This window comes from Planococcus citri, chromosome 5 (assembly GCF_950023065.1).
Source record: "Planococcus citri chromosome 5, ihPlaCitr1.1, whole genome shotgun sequence".
NCBI classification, from domain to species: Eukaryota; Metazoa; Arthropoda; class Insecta; order Hemiptera; family Pseudococcidae; genus Planococcus; species Planococcus citri.
Window position 1 is genome coordinate 66,002,680 of NC_088681.1, and position 26,994 is coordinate 66,029,673.

Genomic DNA, 26,994 nt, shown 5'->3' on the forward strand with positions numbered 1-26,994 from the left:
AAAATTTCGCTTGTCGTTATCATACCTCAATTTTCTGAGATCCGGATCTAAGTTATTGAAATATTCTGACATATTTCCCTGTAGGTGATCATGCTACAGATCTCCACTTGTCTTTAAGTGTATTCCAATCATCGTCTGTTGCTGGTATTTCATTTTTTGTGAACTCTAGATCATCGGGATCATCTGTCACAAATATGCACCACTTGTTGTAAGCTGCATGATCTTTTTTTTCTTGTCTTCACCATCATCCTTGATATTTGGATACATTCGGTCTGGGTTGACTTCATCATATTCATCGTAATCCCTTCGTAGCTGTTGGATACGAGATGGCCATTCTTCTAAAGTGTTGTATAGCTCTACATGGTCAACGCCTCATATAATCGATTTCCTTTTTCAAGCAGGCAATATCATTCACTGCATCGCAATACTTGGCGTCTAAATCTTTGTGCTCAGCATCTAAATCTTTGTGTTTAGTGTCTAAATCTTTGAGGTGCCTAAATGAGAACTCAACCGTAGCTTTAAAATTACGTTTCACAAAACACATACCAACTGACGAGTTGAAGAACTTCTACGATATGGTATTCGTAAAATGAAAATTAGATCGAAAATCATATCTACACGTTTCAGAATGTAATTAGGCTACCTGTTTGAAAAATTAAATGAGCCTTTTCAGGATAAGATAGCACAATCGGCACCAATCTCCAATGTTGACGAAACGTATCCAAAATGTTTGTTTTGATGTAAAACCTTCCCAGAAAATTGTTTGATTTGAACCCCCCTCCCCCCCCGTCCAAACTCGAAACATGTCCTCTTACGAGCTCAAAATTCAAAATTCTCGCTCCCCGAATTATTTCTCACAATTGACAAAATAAAAAACTACTTTTTAGCTAATTTGAAAACAAAAAACAATTTTTTTTTTTCAATTTTGGAAAAATGAGTACTTTTTGCAGTTGACGAAAAATAGATCCTTTTTTGCATGTTAGACAAAAACAAAACAAGTTTTTATTGAATTTTGAAAAAAAAAATTGAAGAAAGTATAATGCTTTGAAAAACGCAATTTTGGCACAAATTTTTTTTTGACGTTTCTGACCAAAAAAAAACAACAATTTTTTGGAATCTTTGTAAAATATAAAAACAGACTTTTTTCACAATTTTACCAAAAAAAAAGAGACAATATCTACTTTGACACACAACTGGTTCAATGCTATTTTCGAGATTAAAAAAATGTCCATTTTCTTTCAATTTTTGCAAAAAGTTGGATTTTTTGCAGTTTTGACAGAAACATAGGACATTTTTGCAATTTTTATCAAAAAACGAGTCTTTATTCATTTTGGAAGGTGAAAAAAAATGAAAAATTCAGAAGGAAGCATGATTTTTTTGTGATTTTGAAAAAACAGTGCTTTTTTGCAACTTTGGCACAAAACAAGCTCTTGTCAGTTATGAGTGTTATGACAAAAAATCTTGACAACAAACGTACTACCTATTTTTGAAAATAATTGCAAAAAAGAAGTTTTTTTTATTGAATTTTGAGAAAACAAATTTTTGAAGAAAGCATAATGCTTTGAAGAACGCAATTTTGGCACAAAAATATTTTCTGGCAATTCTGATTTAAAAAAAGCAACAATTTTTTGGGAATTTTTGCAAAAAATGGTCTTCATTAACTTAGACAAAAAAACTGGTTTTACAGCTACTTTTAAGATTGAAAAAATCGTCATTTACAATTTTGACAAAAAAATGAGGATTTTTTTTTTGTATTTTTGACAGAAAAAATAGAACATGTTTGCAATTTATTTATGCTAAAAAACATGTCATAATTCATTTTGAAAAGTTGAAAAAAAAATGAAAAATTCTAAAGAAAGTATGATTTTTTCACTTTGAAAAAACAGGAATTTTTTGCAACTTTGGTACAAAAAAAGCTGTTGTCAGTTTTGACAAAAAACGAATGTACTATTTTAAAAATAATTTGCAAAAATAGGACCTTCATATTGCTAATTTACTTACCTATCTTATAAAAAAATACAACTTTTTTGCAATTTCGTCAAAAACCCAGTTTTTATGTTGTAAGTTGTAATAATTAAAAAATAGAAAACCAGATTTTTTCGCATCTTGAAAAAATGAGTATTTTTTCTAGTTGATGAAAAATGGAACCTTTTTTGAATTTTAAGAATACAAATCCTTTGAAAAACACAATTTTGGCACAAAAAATTTTTTTTTGGAATTCTGACAAAAAAACAGAATTTTTTTGGTATTTTTGCAAAAAAAAAAAAAAACAGAATTCCTTTACAATTTTAGCAAAAAAAAGACTTTGTCATCTTTGACAAAAAACTAGATTTATACTATTTTTGAGATTGAAAAAATCACAATGTCTTACATTTTGACAAAAAAATGACACTTTTTTGCATTTTTGATAAAAAAAATTAGAACATTTCTGCAATTTTTACCAAAAAACAAGTCTTTATTTTGAAAAGGTAAAAAAAATGAAAAATTTAGAAGAATGTATGTAAGTAGGAATTCTTTTGTAATTTTGAAAAACTGCAACTTTGGCATAAAAAAGCTCTTGTCAGTTATGAACTTATGACAAAAAATCTTGGCAAAAAATGTACTAATTTGATTTTTGAAAGTAATTGAAATGAAAAAAAAAACTTGAAAATAGCTGAAAAATCCACTTTTCTCACCCCGGAGAGGGGTCAAATGTGTTTGGAAGGCTGAAACCAGCAAAAGGCACTTTGGGTGCATCTTCCCAATGTACTGTGAAAATTTGGACCCTCTAGGTCAATTTGGAGGGGCTGTAGGCTTGGCTAAACGTCGAAATTTTCAAAAAACATGTAAAATGGATGAAAAATCCACTTTTTTGACCCTGAAGAGGGGGCAAATGGGGTTGGAAGGTTGAAACCTGCAAAAGGCACTTTGGGTACACCCTCCCAGTGTACTGTGAAAATTTGGACTCGCTAGGTCAATTTAGAGGGGCTGTAGGTTTGGCTAAACGTCAAAAAACATGCAAAAATCCACTTTTTTGACCCTGGAGAGAGGTCAAATGGGGTTGGAAGTTTGAATCCTGCAAAAAGCACTCAAGGGGCATCCTTTCATTGTATGCTGAAAATTTGGACCCCCTGGGTCAATTTTAGGGATGAGGGGGTCAAAAATAGAGGTCAAATGTGGTTATTTCCACCTTACATGGGGTGAGGATGACCTAGGAGGCGGCTGAAATTTGGATATGTTGTTTACAATGGCGATACTCACCAATGGTATGAATTTGGACCATTTTCATCGATTTGGGGCCAAGTTATACTTCTCCAAAAAAATGACCTTTCTGTAATTTTAAACTTTGACCCTTCAAACTGCAGGGGTCAATTCTAGCTCCCAAGAGAATTCCATTCCTCAAGTTTGACTTTATTTGATCAATTTGAACCGGCTCCAGGTCATAAAACGTGAAAATCACCATTGGACTGAAACTTATATATATCTACTTGAATAAAATGACTGGCCTACCGCAAATAGCCCATTTTTTACAAAAATTTGGCTAAAAAAATAGGACAGATTTTTTAGTATTTTGAAAAAATGAGTATTTTTGGCAATTTTGACAAAAAATTTGGATCTTTTTCACATCTACATCTGTGACATAAAAGAGAACACCTTTTTTTTTTGCAATTTTGGCAAAAAAAAAAAGATTTTTAGGGAAATTTGAACATTAATTCGCAGCATTTACAATTAATTAGATTTAGAGAATGTCCGGATCTAAATTAGGTCTGATGTGGTTTGATCTTCTCTTAGGTGCCTAATCTTCAGCTTTTAAAATAAACCTAGGTTTACCTAATACAATATATACTTATATCAAAATCTACATCATGCATTACAATGTTATAGTCAGACTTCAAATGCATCCCAACCTCCAACACCCTCTCACCCCAGTCTTCGTTTCTTTAAACTATGTGCCTACCTAAAATAATTTACTCTCTTATCTCTATTAATAATATTTAGAGTTTATTCACTAGGTGTAATTTGTAGATATATTTTTCTCACCACTCACGAGATTGATTCAATCATTACGATTCTAGGTTCAAATTACCCACATCCGAGCAGAATCAAGAATTGTACGTGGCTGAAATGATATCTTACGTGTACGATACCTATCAACCAACTCTATTAACCCTGAAAGAATTATCAGCGATTACCGTTGCCTTCGTAGTATGGCGCTGTGAAATGAATAAATATCGAGCGAATTGCAATTTGGAAGAATTTAGTCGACATACTGTGCAAACCTCATTGCAAACAATATTTCGAGATTTACCAACCGTGATTTATGAAATGACCAAGGAATATGTCACAAAAGTTGGCGACGCAGTAGAAATCTGGCTCATCATTACGTCTTACAACTGTATACTCCGTTTTCATTACGGCCATGAGAACAACATTTTATATGATTTTGACGATTTTGTTTGCAATTACAACACCTGTACTATTGATTATGCCAAGACAGCGGAACGTATGATGGCTTGCGACAAATTCAGTCAAGTTGAGAAATTCAAAATAGCGTGCGCATATTTCTTCGAGGACGATGTTAGACGACTTTGGCCATCGGTATGGAAAAAAATAGGCTTCTCACATATGGAATTTTCCAGCTACCCTCAATTGTTTTACTGGGTTTGCCGTCTGAAGAATTCATGGTGTATACCGATGCATGGGTATGAAACTGTCGAAGAAATTATGCTCGACAATTGCATGCATGATAATGGACCATCGGTGGATTACTTTTGGGATCGTTTACCTTTGGCGAGTCGAATGCAAAAAGCTATTGATTTTTCTACAAGTGATAAAAAGTCTTTCGTGCAGTTCATTTTACCGAAACTGGATCATCAGGAGCTGGATCAATTCGTTAACGAGAGAGGTTACGAATTCATGTATGAGATTTTGAAAGAGTTACTAGATTGTATTAAATACATCGACCATTGGATAGTCCTTTATTGCTGGCGGTGCATGAGAAACGTGATGAGAAAAAGTGATTTTATAAAACTAGTCGAGCAGATGTTAAGATTTGAATGTAATCGAGAGACGACGGGGAGTGATTACAAGACATGGTCAACTTTGTGCTGTGAAATATGGAACGATGCTCCCCATGATTTGAAACAATCGGTATTTTAGTAAAATGGAAGACGATTTTGAACTGTGTGAAAACCTTCGACATGATAATCGTGGTGCTTCTTCGGAGATTTTATTGACTATTTTTTTCGATGCAACTTTCAAACAGAGAAGTATGTTTTGGAATAAATACTGGCATAAATTGATCTTGGGTAAAACGATCGATGATTTGCGACAAATAATGGAAACGTGCTTCGAAAATGACGATAAAATTATTCAATTCAAGGAGAACGTTATGGCCAAAAGTGAAAATGTACGGAATTATTGTTTGATATTATTGGAGTCGTACCGTCCTCGATTTGAAGAATTGAATGACTTTGTGGGTTTCTGTTTTGTTGACGCAGATTCAGCGAGACAATACAAACAGCAATTACTGCAGTCAAATCTCCTCGGTGAAGAACCTGTTTTTTATGGTGGATTTTTCGATAAAATCAAGGAATTTGACGAGTTCATCAGCGATGCTTATGAGAGCGCAGATCTCGCTAAAAATTTTAAAAATCAAATGATGTCGTCTCCCATTATTCAACTTCGTTTATTCGAGACGATCTCACGTTTCGGCATGAGCTATGAAAAGTTTACGGAATTCGTGCAAATATTTATTTTATCGGAACAAGTTGAGCGGCAAATAAAAACTCGGATATTTGATTGGGTGAAAGAGAGTGCTGCTAAAGATGACGAGTCCTTTGAATATCTAACGTGTGTCGGTTTTTACGATAGGCTCTTGGTGTGGTGCTTGGGGAATGAAGAGGAAGCCATGATATTTGAGAAAACCCATGTCCCACGTAGGTTTCGTTAGTGCAATGAAGATGAAACGTGATTTTGAAGATATTTATTAGAGCTATACATATTTTCCTAGTGTTTTAGGACTGTTCACTCGTAGATGTTTGTAACTTGATATAAAAATAAAAACGTCGTTGGTGTCTATTTGAAGACAAATGGTTTTATTTTTACCTTGTAATGTCTTTTTTTTAAATTTATGTTTTCTGTGTTCAATAATTATTGCCTATTCACTGAAAAAAAAATTTATAAAATACAAACTTATTCAACTTGTATCTATTTTTGTTATCTGCCATATTGTTTTTGGAGCTTTTCTCACTCGGAAAGTGAATTCACATCATTTATAACTCACTATAGAGTTTGCTGTTTTTTTCCAAAAATTTTCTAATTTTTTTTCAAAAGTGAGATATTGAGATCTCATTGAATCAAAACTTTTATCATGATAATATCTGGCCAGATAAAATTGAATTGTGGGAATGTCCAGATGTAATCTGATCAAATCAGATCCAATGCAATCAGAACTTGTAACTGATCACAAATCTGAATACTTGGATGTGGCCAAATATGAGATGTCTAAATAGATTTAAGGAATTCTTGGATCTGATCTGATCTGATCGAATCAGATCCTGTTACCATTTTTCATAAAAATCTTCAATAGGTAACAAATTAGTATTCATAAAAATAGTAATTTGTTATTGAAGTTATACTTGAAGAATTCTAGCAAATTTGAACGGGATCGCGATTTTTGGAAGGACTAAAGTCTGAAACCCTCACAGCAAAAATTTCAGCTGCTCGAATTAATTTTTTAATCTTTATATAGACGGATTTTGAAAATACATACTTACCTATAGCCTAACTGACCATTTTTGGCGAATTTTGGATTTAAAAAAAAATTTATATTATTCAGCAAAAATGGTGGAAAATAGTCCTCAAACTAATTATCAACTCCCTGAAACCAGATTTCGCCATTTCTGGCCATTCTAGAGCGTCCTGGGGATATGGAAATAAATTTAGGCAGCTAAAAATCGAGTTTTGGCTTATCGTTCACCTGTTTAAAGGATTTATCCACATCAAGCGCGTTTTTTCCCAACATTTTCAATGATAGATAAGTGGAGAATGGTGGTCAGAAAAACGCATTTGAGGTGCCCACCTGTAAATCAACTCAAATGTAAGTAAACCCTTTGAACAGGTAAAATATAACCCATGACACGATTTTTAGCTGCCCAAAATGATTTCTACCCCTTCTGGAAAAATTTTAAAATTCTGGAGAAATCGAAAACCATGCTAGAGGCTTCACAATTACCTACTTCAAGTTATAAAGTTCGGATTCACGAGCTTGGTTTTAGACAAAATGTAACCAATCGTGCAAATTTCAATAATTTCATTTCGATATTACATTTTTCGATTTTTTGAATTTTTTCCCCATTAATTAATGTTATTCAAAAAACGCAAGTAGGTACTTGAAAATCAGCTAAAATGTGGTTAAACTTGTTGACCAGCTCGAGGATAAGCCACAATTCAATTTTTTAAGAGCCCAAATTAATTTTCACGCCTTCTGGAAAAGTGTTGAAACTCTTGAGAAATCAAAAATCGCGCTGGAAGCTTCACAATATTTTGAAATTATAAAATTTGGATTCGAGAGGTTAGTTTTATGTAAAAAAAAATCATTTTGAAGTAAATTTTTTCAATTTTTCGATTTTTTTAACATAAAATGTTGATGAAAAAACCGCACTCGAGGTGTCCACCTGGAAACTGGCTGAAATTAAATGAACCCCTTTAAACAGGTTGAGGACGAGCCATAATAACTCAATTTTTAACTGCTTAAATTGATTTCAACATCTTCTGGAGAAGTTTTAAAATTCTGCAAAAATTGAAAATCGCTCTTCTTGATGTTCCAGAAGAGCCAGGAGTGGTGAATTTTGGTTCGATGGAGTTTAATATAAGTTTCAGGACTATTTTCCATCATTTTTACTGAATAAGTACTTATGCAAATTTCTTAATAAAATAATCAATTTTGAATTTTCAAAAATTCGTCAAAAATGGAAAAAATAATTTGGGCATATGAAATTATAGAAATGGAGGTTACTGATCATGCTCTTTCCAAAAATCGGAGTTGGGGGCTCCTGTGCGTTTTTTAAAAAATGGAATTTTGAAAAAATACTTCTATCATTTACATTTTTAATAAAATGTAAAGCCAAAAAACGCACTTTTCACCTGAAAAAACTTTTCAAAAAAAATCAAGAAGTATTCAATTCATTCCTCTTTGTAAAAATTATCTAAATTAATCCGGTTTTTCGCCTAAAAAAAAATATCAATGACTTAAAAATGTCTACCATTTTCAACGAATATTGCGAAAAAGTATCATTTTTTAGCCAATAGTTGTAATAGTGAGAGTTGGAATAACTAGTATAAAGAAGGAGTATGATAATGACTGTGTATGAGAGAAATTCCTATAATTTTGTGTTAGGCTAATTCTAAGAAATATTCATAAAGAGGGAAATATTTCTTAGACGCCTGCTTAGCTCAAGATGGAGAGACTTTAGTCAATCAAACTACACTATTCACTTAGAACAATCCTTGGTTACCTTTTAGTTAAATGAAATGATAACGCAAGGAGCAATTAGGTATGTACAATAAATTTAATCAAGAAATATATACATAGTGTTGAGCAAAGTATACCAAATAATTTACAAAGGGTCTAAACATAAATTATTCTGTATTCCCATGAGATTCGATGGCGTCAGCATAACCAGCCAAGATTATGCGGCAAAATTACAACACAGGTGAGCTAGGCTCGGAAGATTGGTATATGGGTGAATTAAAGTACATATCGCACCTCAGGAGTTATAAGGTCACATCTCAAAAAAAATCGATTTTGATGTTTTTGCATTTTTGGGGTTTGCATGACCCCCTGCAACCAAAAATAACACTTTGAGTCGGGTATGCTGCTTAGATCATGTAAAAAATGCAAAGGGCCTAACTCAAAATTTCTATAACATTGCAAGTTGTTTGGAGTTATAAGGTCACATCTCAAAAAACTCCTCTTTCTTTGAGTAAAATTTGCACATACAAAGTGTCAGAAACCAGTTTCGATAGTGTTGAACGTTTTTAAGATGTAAAATAATCACAAGGAGTGTATTTTTTGTAGGTTTGTTCCAAAACAAAAAATTTTTAAAATAGAACATTTTTCAGAAAAATTAATTTGCATATATATTAAAATTTTAGTTTTTTGGGAAAAACTCAAAAACTAAGCACTCTAGAAAAAAACTAACGACATTATGTCGATTGGAAATTTAATTCTCTACAAGTTTGGTTTCATGAAAATTTTTTTGGACGCTTTTTTTCGCCTCCAGATCACTTTTTATGAAAGGTTATAACTCAAAATGTTTTCCAAACATTGAAATATTTCCTCTTTAAGACAGTGCCGGTTTTAAGGGGGGGGATTTGGGTGATAATCCCCCCCCCCCAAGAGGCCAATTTTTTTGGAAAAAATTTTGATGCTATACTCAAAATGGGAATTTTCCAAGCATTTTTGCGCTCTTGTTTCACTGAGATGGATGCCGATTACAAACCAATGTTCATTTTTTTTCATCTTTTTTGAGAAGAAGAAGCCTTTTTTTTCTTCTCAAGCCCATATTACAGGTATATTCGTATACACGATTTACTTTGAATAATACTTTGCAAGCAAATTTCAGTCATTGAGGTCCCTCCTTTTCAAAAGGTGAATAAATAAATGACATATTTATTCAGTGGCGTGGCCAGGGAGTGAAGGAGGCCATTGTCCTCCCTTGCGAACGAAAATTTGAAATAAAAAATGCAAAAGTGAACGTTTTTTTGTTGTTTGGACCCATTTTTTCTAAAAATTTTCGCTCTCACTTCGCTCGAGCAGTAATTTTACCTTCACTTTCATAATATAATCACCACACATCACGATCAGTTTCCAGAAAATGACTCCTAATTTCGATTTTTGATGCCTAAAAATCTGGTTTTGCCCCCTCCTTGAGGAAATTCTGACTATTCCACTGTATTTATTTGATTTCTGCTCTCCAAGAAGCTTAATTTTACCCCCCCCCCCCCACCCTAAAAAATGAGACGGCAAAATTGTTCGGTTCTGACCCAATTATCCCCCTCCAAGGAAAAATCCTGGCACCGGTACTGCTTTAAGATTTTATTTTTCAAAATATTCTTATGCTAAATGAAGGTAGGATACCCAATCTTCAAAATGACATGCTATTCATTCCTCACAATTGATTATAAGTTGATGAAAATAATGAATCAAGTTTTAAAAAAAAAGAAAATCACTCTCCTGTAAAATTTCACTTTTTTGAGATGTGACCTTATAACTCCCGAGGTGCGATATAGAAGCGAAGTAAAACAGCTTCTTAGGTAAAATAGATCAATTGATAGATGATTAACACATCGTCATCTACCAATTGATACAATTACGTAAGATATGTTATTTATGTAATTAGATAAATTAAGGGTGCACGTAACCCTGAATAAAAGGATACACGATTACCTAGGATGATCTGAGTACATTTCTGTTTAGTCTGTTCACATTGCCTGCCTCTCCCTGGCGACCCCAATAATAGTCGCTTCGGCAGGTCTGGGTTGGAGTTCCATTTTTGTAGAGACAAAGGCTCAGATTTCCGGATAAATCTGGCCAGTGACTAAAAAAGTACCACGATCTTACGCAGGATTTAACAAAGATCGCGTTATATAAAATAGTACCATGTCCGTACGAGGAAATTAACTACGCGACACGTTATAAGTACAAAATTACCATCTACGGATGGGTACATCGAATGTGTGGTTTCCAGAGAGCCGAGGCAGGGCTCCCAGGTCACCTATTTAGCTGGTTAGAGCTTAAGAGAAACTATCTCAAACTCGTTACTTTTAAGACTGATTTTTTAAGGAATACGAAGCTGGAGCTGAACCTCTGCTTCGACAGAATTCCCCTACAGTAAGATTCACGTAATCTTGCCTAAGGTCGGCAAGATCATAAAACTACGTTGAGGAGAAATTACGTTAAGACCACGTATAGGCGGTTGGGGCAGTCCTGCTCATCACATAGTTATAAAAAATTTGTGCTCTCCTCCAAAAACAGTCAGTTTTGCTTTTTGCTTAAAATTATCAAAATTCTTGGTTTTTTGCAAAAAAAATTTAAAAAATTTCCTTTTTTACTAAAAATTGTCCAAAAGTTTTCCCTATTGCTGAAAATTCTAGCTTTTTTGCAGTTGAAAATTGCCATAAGTTGCAAACTGAAAAATCTGCAAAAATGCGTACTCAATTTCTTATTCTTAAAAATTTGCTAATTTTTACTAAAATTATCAAATTTTTGCTTTAAAATTTTTTTCTTCAAAATTATCTGAAAGCCCAGCTTGGGCAAGTATTTGCCAGGAAGTGCCAAAGTATCTCTTTTTGCCAATAATTCTCACAAAGTTCTTCTTTTTGCTAAAATTGTCAAAATTCTACTGTTTTCCAAAAATTGTTACAAAATCCTCATAAAAATAGTCGTTTTTCAGAAAATTTTGATTTTTTTTTTAAATTGTCCAAATGTTTTGCTTTTCTGTCAGAAACTCCAGAAACCATTCCTTTTGTTAAAATTGTCAGTCTCGTTTTATTTTTCCAAGAATTGCCTTTTTCGTCAGAAATAGCCAAAATCCTTACTTTGCTGCAAAAAAATTGTACAAAAGTCTCGATTTTTCGTCAAAAACTTTCGAAATAGTTCAACTATTCAATATCAAATAACTACATTAAATTTCAATTTGTAATATGTACTTATTTTGGTTTTTTTCATGATTTTTTCTGTATTGAAATGTTTTGCTCGCATATTTTTCAATTACTTACTTTTTCGAACTTTTTCAGTTACAAAATTACTTTTTTGGGGGAGGGAGGAATTTAGTACGAGCGCTGCCCTCGCTTCACCAGGGTCTGTTTACTTTTCATTTTCAAAATTCAAATGTTTAAAAACTCATCATTCAAGTTCTAAAATTTTGGATTTAAAAAAATTTCAAAGATTGTTTTTACCTTTCGAAACTCGAATTTTTGAAATCTTTCACCCTTACTTCGCGGAGGCCAATTCTTCTCCCTAAACTAAAAAAATGCCAGTTTGAACTTCCATAACTTCAAAAATGAAAATAACAATTTTTAATGAACCTTACTCAATGTGAGCATTATATTAATTGGAAAAATTGTGGGATATGGGGTGCCCTCTTCTCCACTCCACTCCACTCACCCATACCCCCTTATCTTATCGACTTATTTTCGCAAAAGCGAATAAAAAATTTAAAAAAAAAACAAACAATATTGTATGTACAACTTGCATTTAAGTATCCGAACCTGAGAAAAAACGGGTGGAGAAAGATTCGGGGGGGGGGGGACTATGATTATGAGAATTGCAAGAACTGATCAGACGTCTATGCACAAATAGATTTTATTTTGCTGCATCAAGGCCATTTTGTGGCACTGAGAGGTTCTAAATTCAATTTTCCCGAGTGAAGATTTCGGTGTGAGTGAGCAAATACTTTCAATGTACCTCTTCGGTTCGTTTAGTACTCAATCTCGCGATTTCTTGAAAATTAAAATTAAAGTGAAGGAGATGAAACAAAATAATAATATATGTACATCACTTTGTTTGAAAATATTTTAGACTTCATTCACTATACGAGTAGATAATAATTATGTTGAACTTTTTCACTTCTAACAACATTGATTCGATCATTACGATTCTAGGTTCAAATTACCCACATCTGGTCAAAGTCAAGAATTGGACGTATAGCTGAAATGATATCCGATATGTACGATGCCTTTCAACCAACTCTACCAACCTTGAAAGAATTATCAACGATCGCATTTGCCTTCGAAGTATGGCGCTGTGAAATGAATAAATATCGAGACAATTGCAAATTGGAAGCTTTTGATCACGAAAAACTGCGTACTTCATTAAAAACAATACTTCCAGATTTGCCATCCGTGATCTTCGATACGATCGAAGAACATTTTACGAAAGTTGGAAAAATAATGTATACTTGGATCTGTGTCCATTACTCCAGAGTATTCTATTTTCATTACGGTCATAGGAACAATGTTTTGTACGATTTCGATGATTTCGTTTGCAATTACAACAACTGCTCTGTTGATTTTGTCAAAACAGCGGAACGTATGATGGTTTGCGTCAAATTCAGCGACGTTGTGAAATTTAAAATCGCGTGTACGTATTTTTTTGAGGATGATATTAGACGCATTTGGCCGTCTGTATGGAAAAACATAGGCTTCTCTCATATGCGTTTTCGCGATAACCCTCAATTATATTACTGGGTAGCATGTCTGAGGGATGAATTTTATGGGATACCGAAAAAAAGGGGCGAAACTGTCGACGAAGTGATGTTTAATAATTGTATGGCTGATAATGGACCATCAATGGAATACTTTTGGAATCGTTTGCCTTCGAGAATTCGAATGAGAAAAGCTATTGATTTATCCTTAAGCAATAAAAAAGCTTTTGTCGAGTTCATTTTACCTAAATTTAATGATCAAGAAGTCGACAAGTTTATCAATGGGCGAGGTTGCGACTTCATTTATCAGCTATTGGATTATGAACACTATCGTTATAATACGAGTACGTATGATCATAGTTTTGTTCTTAATTCTTGGATGTGCGTGAGAAACGTCATGAGGAAATTTACTTTTAGAAAACTAGTCCTGCAAATGTTGCGAGTTGAGAGTAATCGATTGATAATGAGAGAAATTCGCGATTCAAATAAATGGTTACAGCTGTGCTGTGAAATCTGGAGCACTGCTCCGAATAATTTGAGACGATCGATGATTCGAAAAATGTCGTGCAACTTGAAAGTATGCGAATACTCTCGTGGTAGAAGTACTGGTACTTCTTCGCAGATCTTATTCACTATTCTTTCTGATGCAAGTTTCAAACAGAGGAAAAAGTTTTGGCGCAACTGCTGGCACGATCTGATCAATGGCAAAACTGCCGATGATTTGCAAACGATAATGGAAATGTGCTTCAAAAATAACGATAGCATTATTCAATTCAAAGAAAACGTCTTGTCCAAAAGCGAACAAGTACGCGATTTTTGTATCAAGTTAATGAAGAATGGTCCATTATTAAAAGAGCTTAATAATTTCGTGGATTTTTGTTTTATTGACTCGGATTTAGCGAGACATTACAAACAGCAATTACTAGAGTCAAATTTCCTAGGTGAAGAGTGTGTTTTTTACGATGAATATCTTCTGACGAATGGAAGTAAAATCGAAGAATTTGACGAGCTCATCAGCGTCGCTTATGGCAGCGCAGATCATGCTAGAAATTTTAAAATTCAAATGATGTCGTCTCCTTCTTTTCACATTTGTTTATTCAAGTCGATCTTAGAATCATACGAGGGTGTTTGGTTTAAAGATTTTATGAAATTCATTGAAACATTTGCTGTATCGGAACTGATTGAGCAGCAAATAAAAACTCGTTTGATTGATCGTTTTAAAGAAATTGCAGCTTCAGATTCGATTTTTGTTGGAATTCGATGCGGTGAATATTTCTATGACGACGTGTTGAAGTGGTGCTTGGGAACTAATGACGATGAAGAAATTACGAGATTTAAGCAAACCTATGTCACGCGTTGGTTTCGTGGTTATTAGCTGGTATCGTTTACGCTGAATTGGTATGAAGACAGAACGTAACTTTAATTTTGTAACTGGGGGAAGAGGATTTTTTTTTGTACCTAATAATTCGCTACCTATAAGAGAAAATTTTCATAAATTATAAATGTATATTGTATTCTTACATTTCTTACATATGATTAATGTTATCGTTTTTTTTTTATATATATTATGTATAATGTAACCTATACAAATACCAGAAGTCTGGCGGTTTATTTTTAAATTTGTGAACTAAATAATTTTAGAGAAAAAAAATACAATATTGCACCTAGCTGATTTTTTTTAAATGAATTGAAATGAAAACTTTGTTTTTGAACGGGAAATGTAGTCACACGTTGTCGAATTATTGAAGAAAAAAAATAATAATTTATTTTCCATCCCTGATATGATTGATCATTGAGATAGAAAATCGCAAATGAATCGATGTTTTACGTTCGATTTCTCGGTTTTCAGTCACGAGATAGATTTATAATCCCAAAGTTTATTTCTAGGGCGAAAATTGATTTTTTATTTCGAACATTATTGATCATTTTGAGATCAAAAATCAAAAATGAATCGATTTTAAAGCAAACTTGCCCAAAAAAAAGTTGGCCTTACTTACAAAATGGCGACCATTTTGATTGACAGGTCAGCCGAAATCGCAGATTTTGCAAGTCAACATAGGACTTGCACGAAATTTTTCAAATTTTATAAAGGTAGATCGGAAGATCATGCAACAATTTATCATTCGTCAAAATTTCAAGTGCTAAAGTGCGTTATTCGATTTTTGGTGAATTTTTAAAAATCCAATTTAGGCCAAAAATGAGGGAAAAAATCAAAATTTTACTAAATTGACCAAGAGAGCTGAAATTTCGGATATACCCTATTTTCAACATGCTAAATCGATTGGAAACGGTTTCAGCCCGTTTTGAGCAGTTCTAGAGCCTCCAGCAGATTTTTGAAACTCGAAATTCCCTCAAAATTCCATCAAATTGGATTTCTAAAGCTGAAATTTATTCTAATAACTGATTTCAATACGCTATGAAGTACTGCAGGTAAATTTCAAGTCGTTTTGGAGCCTCCAGTGACTTTTTGAAAATTCCTGAAGCCTCCAGCAGATTTTTGAAACTTTAAATTTTCACAAAATTTCATCCAATGGAGATGGAAAGCTGAAATTCTACTCTACACTCCAATTTTAACCCCCTCTGAAGACGATTTCAGGTGGTTTCAAGTCATTTTAGAGCCTCCGGCGACTTTTTTGAAAATTACTGGAGCCTCCAGCAGATTTTTGAAACTTGAAATTCCCGCAACATTAATTTATCAAATGGAGTTGGCAAGCTGAAATTTACTTCGCAGACTACATCTACATAGTGGTTTCAAATGGTTTTGAAGCTTCCAGCAACTTTGAGGAAATTTCAATTTTCCAAAAAAACGCCATACAACCTTTCAAAAAGTCGCTGGAGGCTCCAATTCGACTTGAAATTCACCAGCAGTCAACTTCGTAGCGTATTGAAATTAGTTTGCAGAATGAATTTCGACTCTCCATCTCAGTTTGATTAAATTTTGGGGAAATTTCAAGTTTCAAAAATCTGCTGGAGGCTCCAGTAATTTTCAAAAAAGTCGCTGGAGGCTCTAAAATGACTTGAACCCACCTGAAGTCGTCTTTAGAGGGAGTTACAATTGGAGTGTAGAGTAGAATTTCAGCTTTCCATCCCTGTTTGATGAAATTTTGTGAAAATTTGAAGTTTCAAAAATCTGCTGGAGGCTTCAGGAATTTTCAAAAAGTCGCTGGAGGCTCCAAAACGACATAAAATCCACCTGCAGTTGACTACGTAGAGTATTGAATTTAGTTTTTAGAATATATTTCTGCTTTACAACTCCAATTTCATGGAATTTTGTGGGTATTTCGAGTTTCAAAAATCTGCTGGAGACTCTAGAACTGCTCAAAACGGGTTGAAACCGTTTCCAATCGATTTAGCATGTTGAAAATAGGGTATATTCCAAATTTCAGGTTTCTTGGTCAATTTGGTGAAATTTTGATTTTTTCACTCATTTTTGGCCTAAATTGGATTTTCAAAAGTTCACCAAAAATCGAAAAACGCACTTTAGCACTTGAAATTTTGACAAATGATAAATTTTTGCACGATCCTTCGATCTACCTTTATAATGTTTGAAAAATTTCGTGCAAGTCCTATGTTGAAACACAAAATCTGCGATTTCGGCTGACCTGTCAATCAAAATGGCCGCCATCTTGTAAGTAAGGCCAACTTTTTTTTGGGCAAGTTTGCTTTAAAATGTTCCTTAGGATGTCCCCTTTAAGAAAAAAGTTGTCCCGGAGGATCGGTTGGGGGGGGGGGTGCAATTACTCTTATTGTCATATGCTGCAGCACTATATGTATGTATAAGTATTTATGTTAGAAATTATTCTGCAGTGGAAATAGGAAAAGCATCAAAAAAATTTCACCAGCCGTGATTTGCTTTACTTTTCAATTTTTTAGCCTGTGGAGGGGGGCACCAGGTTTTCTAGATTTTTCAGAATTTGGACACTCCCTTGAAAGGAAAGGGCACAATCAATTTTTGAAAACCCCTAGAAAGTCAAGATAAAGAGGAAAAGCTGAATAATTACCTCATCGCTCAATTAGTACAACCGATTTTTTTCGATGTAATAATTTGTACTCTTTGTTTCCAAAGTTTAGCATTTTTTTATAGATATCCTCTTCCTCTCCCCTTCACAAGAAATATACGAAAGTGAAAATACACTAAAAAAATTCACACGAAATCGTCTCGGAGCAATTTTTTGTTGGACTTCCCAACTGTTGGGGGGGGCGGGAAGCTTAAAAAAATGGAAAGAAGTATAAGATTCATTTCATCTGTCTTGTAACACGGTGATTAGATTAAATTAGATTTTCATATCAAAGCTTCCCAATTTTACTTACTCTTTAGGGTGAAGTATTTTTTCTATCGCCTTTTCCCCTTTCAAAAATACTTGAATAAATTTCCACTGCCATCGACAAGTTGAGCAAGTGGGGCAATTTGCACCGAGCTCTCGTTTTACAGAGGGCTCGCGTTTTTTAAAAAGTTTGCGAGCCATTTTTATACTTAGAAGAGAAAAAGCTATTGTAATTTTTGAAAATAAAATGAAAACTTCTTTTTTATACAGAAAATTAAAGCTTCATTTCGTGTTTGTGGGAAGTAGATATGCAGACTATATTTTAGCCTCTAGGAGTGAAAATGTAGCCTATAGTTTTGAACAAAAAATATGTATACACTCAACCTCAATTTTTGAAGAAAAACTAAACCTTTATTTTTAATTAAAAGGAGAATGGAAACTTCATGGAACAAAAATAGTGAAAATCTTTCGCGGGAAAAACAACTTCTCTCCAGCAAGGGAAACCCCCTCCACCAAAAATTATTCATCACAAAACAAAATTCGTTCTTAACCTAACCTAAGCTTTCAAAAATGAAGTTTTGTTTTTTGAACGAAGGTTCTTGCTTGAGAAGAAGGAATAAACTTTTTTTTTGAAAACTATGCTATCTTTTTGAGGGGGGGGGGGTATGGGAAGGAGGGAGATGGACTACTTCATAGAGGAAAAAATTTGTTTTTTAAACAACTCATTGTCAACCTCAATTTCCGAAAAAAAAACACACACACACACTTGCGTAAAAATATATCGCCACTCGAAATTTCATGTGTTTTTGAAAATAAAATTTGAGCCCAAAATGATAACAAAATCAAAATTTAATTAAATTGACATACGAGTACCTTATTTTTGAGTCGCCAAATCGATTGGAAACGATTTCGAACCATTTTGAGCAGTTCTGGAGCCTCCAGCAGATTTTTGATACCCCTGAAAATTTCACAAAATTTCATCAAACGAAATTGGAAGGCCAAAATTCACTCTGCAGTCTAATTTCAATATGCTAAGTGAAGTGCAGAAGGTTTCAAGTGATTTTGGGGATCCTCCAGCAACTTTGCAAAAATTCCAGTTTGGTAGAAAATTTGTTCAGCGATTTTATAATTGAAAATTTTGAAAATTCGCCATTCCCTAGCCGTTTGATGTTGACGAAATTTAAAAATTCACAATTTCATTGTTGAAAATTTCAAAAATTTGCCAATCTTTTACAGCCGTTTGATGTTGAAATTAGAGTACTTCATTTGGTGAATTTTTTTTTTTAAATTTCAAGGGTCAAAAATCTTCTGGATGCCAGAAAACTGCTCAAAACTGTTCGAAACTGTTTCCAATCGATTTGGCAGGTCGAAAATAAGGCATATTCTAAATTTCAGCGTTCTAGGTTAATTTGGTGAAATTTTGATTTTTTTTCTCATTTTTGGCCCTTTCATTTTCAAAAATTCACGAAAAAAATCGAAAAATTCATTTTGGCGCCTGAAATTTTAGCTGATGATGTAGATATTATTGCATGCTCTTTCCATCTAGCTTCGTCCGATTCATATACCTAGCTAGAAACTAGAAAGCAGTGGGAGGGCTTAAAATTTGAAGCTAATATTAAAATTGAGATACTCCAGATTATTAACGTATGTAGGTAGATACCTATTTGTACGGGTATGTATCATGATTCATGAGAAGAGCATTACAACATGCTGTTTATATTTTTCACATCGTGAATGCTACCTACGCGTAGAATAAGATAAGCTAATGTTGTTCATCTTCAGCACGCTGTTGCCAGTATTTTGAACCTTTGAATATGCAACATGTATTCTAGTTCTTATGTGTATGATGCGTGAAAAAACTATTACGAAGCGATTATTTCATTCGAATGCTGTTGTTTATGTTAACACAGGTTCCATCATTCATCGCATTCGTGAATGCGGTTCTGTGGCAAAAACGTGCTGAGATTAGTGTTATCTACCTCGTGAAGAAATATAACCCTTGGTAAGTGATATATTTTCTATCAATTTGGCGATGTGTATAGGCCATTTAATGAATTTAAATATTCAATTTGCATTACCCACTTGACAATAGATTCGCCGGTTGAAAAAGCCGGTGAAAAAGCCGGCCCAAAAATGACAGTAAATTTGCTGGTAAAAAAACGCCGGCCGTTTAAAGTGGCTGTTTATTTCATTAAAACGCCGAAAAATCTACCAAACTACAAAAAATTTTGAACCCAAGCGGGGATCGAACCCACGACTCTTGCGTGGAAGTCCAGAGCGCTCACCATTCAGCTATCACAGCAACGTGAAAATGTTTGTTTTCAAGCGGTATACATGTACCGCACTTCGTACTTTCCTTTAAATTTTGTGAAAATGAGTTGTGAAACATACGTTGCGCATGTGCATTGTAATCAGCGAATCAACACGCGGCTGTTTCTATAAAAGTAGCCGGCGACTTTTTACTAGGGCTAACCGGCGATTCGGCAAATAAAAAAAAACTGCCATTCGCTGGCTGTTTAAGTAGCTGTTTTCTTAAAAGTAGCCGGCGTTTTTTTCACCGGCAAATTCACTGTCGTTTTTGAGCGCATTTTAAGTGGCAGTTATGCAAAAACAACCGGCGTTTCGGCTGAAAGCGGCGAATTTATTGTCAAGTGGGTAAATGGGCTGTTGAGATTGCATGCTTGAAATTCATTCGCGACTTGGATATTAAATACGGTATGTTTCTTTTGTCGAGCAATTTCAATGTGGTATTTACTTATGTGATGTTTATTTCTCGCAACTTATGATAATGATAACACCTTAGTGTTATCAATTGTGATTTGATCTTGCAAATATCTATCAATTTCCAAGTATTCTCCTCAAATTGTAGAACTACGTGAAAAATTATTGATGAAATGGTGAATTAAACCTTTGCGAGAAATAATGTTTATCTAAGAATTTCAACACGAGTGCAAGCGTTGATTATACTTACGAATTGATCCACTTCTTTAATTTTCGTAAATTCCTAAAATGTCAAGTCGAGGGTAAGTACCCCAGATGAGAAAAATGAAAAAAACATCAAAATTTACCCAAAAGTTTCTATTTCTACCTTCGAATTTTTCTAAATCCAAAACCGGGCTGATTGTATGTACATGGAATGTACCTCTTTGGTAATTTTTTAGAGTTTTTTTCATTTGTTGAGAACTTTAGAGCTTCTTGATACAACTTGACTTTAATTTGGGTTTAAAGTATCTCTTTCTGCCAAAAATCGCCAAAAATTCTCGTTTTTTTTCGACAAGAATTACGAAAAATTATAACTTTTTTGCTTGATAATAATTCCTAAAAAGTCTTGTTTGTGCTAAAATTTTAAAAGTCTTACTTTTTGCCAAAATGTTGGAAAAATTTTTTAGAAAAATAGTTAGGAATGGTCGTTTTTTTTTTGCTGGAAATTTACTTTTTACTTGCTTATCCAAAATTCTGGCTTTTTTGGCCAAAATTGCAATTATATTAAAACCTTGTTTTTTGCAAAAAAAAACTTATAAAAACTCTCGCTTTATTCTAGCAAAATAGCTAAAAATTGTTTTTTTTTTCGAGAAATTCCAATAACTCTGCACCTTAAAAAAAAAAATTGTCTAAAAGTGTAGTTTTTTGCAGGAAATTTTCGAGAAGCTCTTCTTTTTGCTAAAATTGCACGAGTCTTTGCTTTTTACCAAAAGTTTTCAAAATTTCTCGTTTTATCAAAATATGACAAAAATTTCTGTTTTTGTACAAAATAACTTAAGTAAGTATATCTACTTAATTGTCGTTTTTTTTTTTTAGAAAATTTCAAAAAGTCCATCATTTTGTCCAAAAGTTTTGCTTTTTTTACAGAAATTGAAAAAATATCATTTTTTGGCTCTTCATTACCTATTGAAAGATCCTATCAAAGTCTTACTTTTGGCAAAAAACTATTTGAAAAATTCTCGTTCTTCCCAAAAATTTTCAAAATTTTCGCTTTTTAGGATAATGCCGGAGGAAGTTTTATTTTTTACAAAAAATTTCAAAAAGTGTCACTTTTTTCAAAATTGTTGAGAATTTCTGTTTTTTTTTTACCAAAATTGCGAAAAACTATAGTTATTTTTTGCTTAAGTGGTCTTGCTTTTATCCAAAGATTTTCAAAAATTCTCGTGTTTTTAAAACTTTACAAAATTTTTTCGCTGTTTATTTTTAAATGTCTATTTTTTGGTCAGAAATTTCCAAAAAGCCTTTCCTTTCGCTAAAATTTTCAACAGTTTTTTTCTCTGTAAGTATCAAATATTGGATTTTTTGCCAGAAATTGCAAAAATTTTCACTTCGTTCCCAAAAATTGTCAAAAAATTCTCGCTTTTTTCAACCAAAAAATTGCAAAATAGTTCAAATTCACCCGTTTTTCTCTACATGATTTTTTTACGGTTTGTCTCTTTTTGGTAACTTCTTCAAGCTTTTTTGGTTACTCGAGTTACTTGGGGGGGGGGGGGGGAATTGAGTACATACTACCTACCTATCTTACAAAATGTGTGGATGTGAAAGTGATGTGTTGTGTTTTTTTATTCTTAATTACTTATTTTAATTTTATGTGTTATTAGAAATGGTGTTTTGAATTGTTTATTTTGATTGTGGAAGAAATTCATTGCATGTTCCGTAGGGTAGATCCCAAGAAATGCCAGAGAATGTTGACCGAATTCAGTAAACACCTCCAACCTCCATTTTGAGTTGAAATGTAGTCAAAAAAATTTTTTGCTCTGGAGGAGTCTTCGAAGAGAGAATAGATCTTCAAAGAAGGGGCCTTTTCAAAAAAATAATGTATTTTCGCTCCTGCCCCTATCCAACTTGTTTTGGGGAAAATGGTTCAGTTTCAGAGATTCTGCGTCGACTTAGGCTATCACCATTAAAATTCAAGACCTCTTTTAGGATTTTACCGAATGGTTAAAAATTTGCAAATTGTTAATTTTTTGATAAATTCGTGTTAAAAATTTTTTTTCAAAATATTTTGCATTAATTGAGCCAAAACATGCAGGAAAGATATCATTTCTGAAACAATAGAAATATTTTAGAATGCAGTGGATTAAAAATTTCAAAAAACCGAAAATTTTTCATGATTTTGGTAATTTTTCTCAATTTTTTGAAATGAGAAATGGTGATCATAAAATTGGCAGTTTCTGAAGCAATATCTTTTCATATTTTGGATCAATAAGTAAATGCAAAATATTTTGAAAATGAACAAATTTTCAAAACACAAATTTGCCTAAAAATGTAAGCGTTTTTTAATTTTTCAACCACTCAGTAGAGATCGACGTGGAATCTGAAATCTCTTTAAAACTGAGTAGAGATCGATCCTGATTTTTAGTGATAAACAAGTGAAAAATTTGTGTACAATTTTTGTGTTTTACGTGCAATGTTTTGCTATGGTGAAAAGTGACAATTAATTCCATCATTACGATTCTAGGTTAGAATGGATATTGAGCTAAATCATGAACTGGAAATGGCTGAAATCACTCTGCACGTTTACGATATCATTCATCCGACTCCAATACCTCTGAAAAATCTATCAGCGATCGCCATTAGCATCGAAATATGGCGCTGTGAAGTGCATAAATATCGTACGACCAATAAATTGCAAGAATTTTCTCCAAGCCACGAACTTCACTTCGCTAAAACTATAATATTCCCTGGTATACCACCCGTGCTCGATGATATGATCAAAGAATACGTCAAACGATTCGGATTTTCAATGGACAAGTGGCTGAAAGATCACTACCAACGAATATTTAAACTTCACAATAACTGCAGCTTTCAGACCTGTATTTTAAAACACTTCGACGATTTTGTAGCAGATTTCGATGGAAAAATTCATCTCGTCAGAACAGCCGAACGTATGATGCGTTCTGATCAAATAAACAATATCGTAAAATTCATGATCGCGTGTGCCTACAGTTTGGAAGACGATATCAGACGAATTTGGCCATCTGCGTTTAGTAATATAAATATGAAACATATCGACGATGCTGAAATTCCATTAGTGTATTTCTGGATGCGCACTTTGGATAAAAATTTCCAGCGTCGACAACCCAACTTACAGTATGGTTCTCTCGACGAACTTTTAGTTTTTGTGTGCTCGTATTACGGTAATAGGCCATCGATGCTGTATTTTTGGAATCGTTTACCATCGGAAAGTCGAATGCCGAAAGCTATCGATATTTTTTTGTATGACAAAGAATCCTTCGCTAGGTTCATCTTACCAAGACTCGACGATCAACAGCTCGATGAATTTGTTCGTGGAAATGGCTGTGACTTGATTTATGCTCTGTTAAATGATCAGCAGTCTGATGAAAGCGTCATCCTGCCGACTTGGACCTACATCAGGAAATATTTCAGTGAAAATTCTTTTACGAATCTCGTGGTAAAAATGCTAGAAGACGAGCACAGATATTGCGAGCTAAAATCCAGCAATCAGAATCGCAGAACCAGAAATCTCTGTTGCGAAATATGGAGCAGTGCCCCTAGCTCTTGGAAATTATCGACCATCAGAGAAATTTCATCTAATCCCATCTTGTTTAAAATCTGCTTTTCTCGTATCCATTGCACGAGTGATTCTGTGTATCCGAGAAACGTCGAATTACTATTGACCATTTTGTCATACGCCTCTCTCCAAGAACGAAGCCAGTTTTGGGTCAACTGTTGGAATAATTTGATTAGAGGCGTACATGTCGATGATTTACAGAAAGTAATGGAAATGTGCTTCGAAAGCAAAGATGAAATGATTCGGTTCAAGAATAACATCATGGCCATGGACACGAGTGCAGTTTCACTGTGCGTTATATTATTATGCGGATGCGGGTTTTTCTGCGATGCTTTGAACGACTTCATGAATTTTTTATGGCCAGATGTGCAACTGCTGAGGCATCTAAAACAAGCTCTGCTGCAGACTACTCTGCTGAACGAACAAGCATTGAGTATTTACATGATCTGGGAAGCTGAGAAACTCGATGAATTCATTGGAGATGCTTTTAGCAACGTTGAACTATCGACTGATTTCAAAAATCGACTCGTATCGTTACCTCGAGTGCAGAATTATTTATTGGTCAATATCAGCACAAGATACCATTTACCTACTTTGAAAGCAGTTATGTTATTTATCGATAAGTTTGCTTCGATCGAACAAACTCGACTGGCGATTAAAACGTGTATAATGGATTCTGTAAAGCAGTGTTTGGTTGCTGATGAATCTGCTCGTGCCAAATTCAACGAACCTTGTTCGTACCCTTTTTTACTCTGGTGTTTGGGAAGTGATGAAAAAGTTGAAGAGTTTAAGCTCGAGTATCTTGTAGATGTTTCAAACTCAAAGCAGTCGTCGTATCTGGTTTATATCGGTGTGTGTTCGTTAACTTTAGTGATTTTTTATGCTTTTCGGAATCGAATAAGACTTGCCTAGTCCACGATGTGTTAAACTTTACCTTCCTATTTATATTATTTTTATCGTAGCAGTGCATATTTGTACGTTACATGTGTGATATTTTGGTAATAAATTATGAGCCAAGTGCTTTTTTTAATCTAAAAAGTATCTGTCAATTTTCCATCATTAATTTATGGCCAAATGAACGTATTGAAGTGAAGAGGAAATTTAAGAAGTCTGAATTCTAACAGAGTGTGGCTTATGGGAAGGGGTAAAATGCCCCCAAATCGAAAGATTTTGAAACTAGGATACCCAGTGAAAATTGGCCTTGATGGTTTGTTAAGTCAATAGAACAATGCTCGGCTTGCTAGCTCGTTTGTAGGTGAACAGAAATGAACTGACTTTGTGATCTGTCAAAATGGGTTGAAATTTCGCGAGAAATTCAAATATTTCAACAAAAATGTTATTCGAGTATTTTTGATGAATTTTGATGAGCCAAAAATAGGGTCATGGTTTTTGGAGGTTTTTGAAAGAGACATTCAATTCAATTCAATTCAATTCTTTATTTGAGATACGTGCGGCAGCATTGCTGCCATCATATCAGGTTAAGCATTACATAGACATAGATGATTATTTGAATAGGTATAGAATACAAATTTCAGAGTTAAAATTGGATAAAAGTACACTCGATTAAGACATAATAATATGATGAGTTAAAACTATAGATATTCTACACCAGGTTATTTTCAACAGAAAAAAAGAAAAAACAAAAAAACAGAAAATAAAATAAAAATAAGAAATAAAAAACAAAAATAAAAATTGAATGCTTATTGATCCAGGGAGCTGAGATATTCTTCCAGGGTGTAATAAGCCCTAGTTATCAGCCATTCTTTGAGGGCATTTTTGAATTTTTTTGCAGTTGGCTGGGTTTTTACACTCCCTGGAATCCGATTATATACTTTTGCTGCAGAGGATACAGTACTACACTGGAGAAGTTTTGTGCGGTGGTGGGGAGTTCTAAGGTTACCTCGTGATCTGGTACTGTATGGATGGGTAATTTTTGGAAAGGTTATAACCCCAGTATAAACCATGAGAGATATGTCTAAGATATATTGTGATACTGTAGTGAGAATTTTATTATCAATAAAGGTGGGCCTGCATGTTTGTCTTAGAGGTATTTTATAAATTGTTCTTATTGCACGTTTTTGTAGTGTGAGAATTTGTTTGACATAAGATGCATTACCTCCCCAAAAAACCACCCCATAGGCCATTGTAGAGTGGAATAGTCCGAAATAGGCAAGTCTGAGAGTTTTTTGATTTGTAATTTGGCGTAGCTGAAAGAGTAAAAAGTTTATAGATGACAAACGACAAGTTAATTTATTGATGTATACATCCCATTTTAAATTGCATTGAACATCAACCCCTAAGAACTTTGCAGCACTGGAGACATTAGGCAGAGTTGAGAGAGTTTCTGCTACCAGGTCTGCCTCCCTAGGGGCTACATTGAAAGGTACTGTTACTGTTTTGTCCAGGTTCAAGCTCATGCAATTTGCATTAAACCAACAAACCAAGTTTTTGAGAACATGTTCTGTTTTTGTAAGCAGTGTGTCCCAGCTACCACCCTTTAAAAACATGGTTGTATCATCTGCAAACTGTGTTAGAAGTGCATTAATGTAGGATGACAAATCATTAACATAGAGAATAAACAATAAAGGTCCAAGTATGGAGCCTTGGGGGACACCTTTGTCTATTATTTTCTCTTCAGAAAAGGTGAAAGTCTCCCCATTTTGGATTTTTACAATTTGTACCCTATTTTCAAGGAAAGATTTTAGCCAACTGTGGATTGGACCCCTTATCCCATATTTTTCCAACTTTCCTAATAAAATTCCATGGTTCATGGTATCAAAAGCTTTTGACAAATCACAGAATATTGCCAATGAGTTATCACCTTCTTGGCCTGCTTGGAGAATTTTGTTCAATAAATTAAATATTGCTTTGGTAGTGTTTTTTCCACGACGGAAGCCAAACTGTGTTTCACTTAGAATGCTGTTAGATGATAGGAATCGTATCAGTCGATTATACAACAGACGCTCAAAAATCTTTGAGAATACTGGTGTTACAGAGATAGGCCTGTAGTTGTTTAAATTTG

General features: G+C 33.9%; 1 protein-coding gene across 1 annotated transcript; it reads left to right on the forward strand.

The window, feature by feature from the left end:
- The first annotated feature begins 19,229 nt into the window (after positions 1–19,229).
- On the forward strand, positions 19,230–26,716 carry LOC135847714 (uncharacterized). Its single transcript, XM_065367384.1, has 2 exons — positions 19,230–19,457; positions 22,899–26,716. Exon 2 carries the CDS (start codon positions 22,905–22,907, stop codon positions 24,882–24,884), a length of 1,980 nt encoding a protein of 659 aa, XP_065223456.1. The 5' UTR covers positions 19,230–19,457; positions 22,899–22,904; the 3' UTR covers positions 24,885–26,716.
- Positions 26,717–26,994: the final 278 nt, after the last annotated feature.

Bases quoted from the DNA above. Each gene is read 5' to 3' on its own strand.
- LOC135847714 (XM_065367384.1), top strand. From the start codon at position 22,905: ATGGATATTGAGCTAAATCATGAACTGGAAATGGCTGAAATCACTCTG.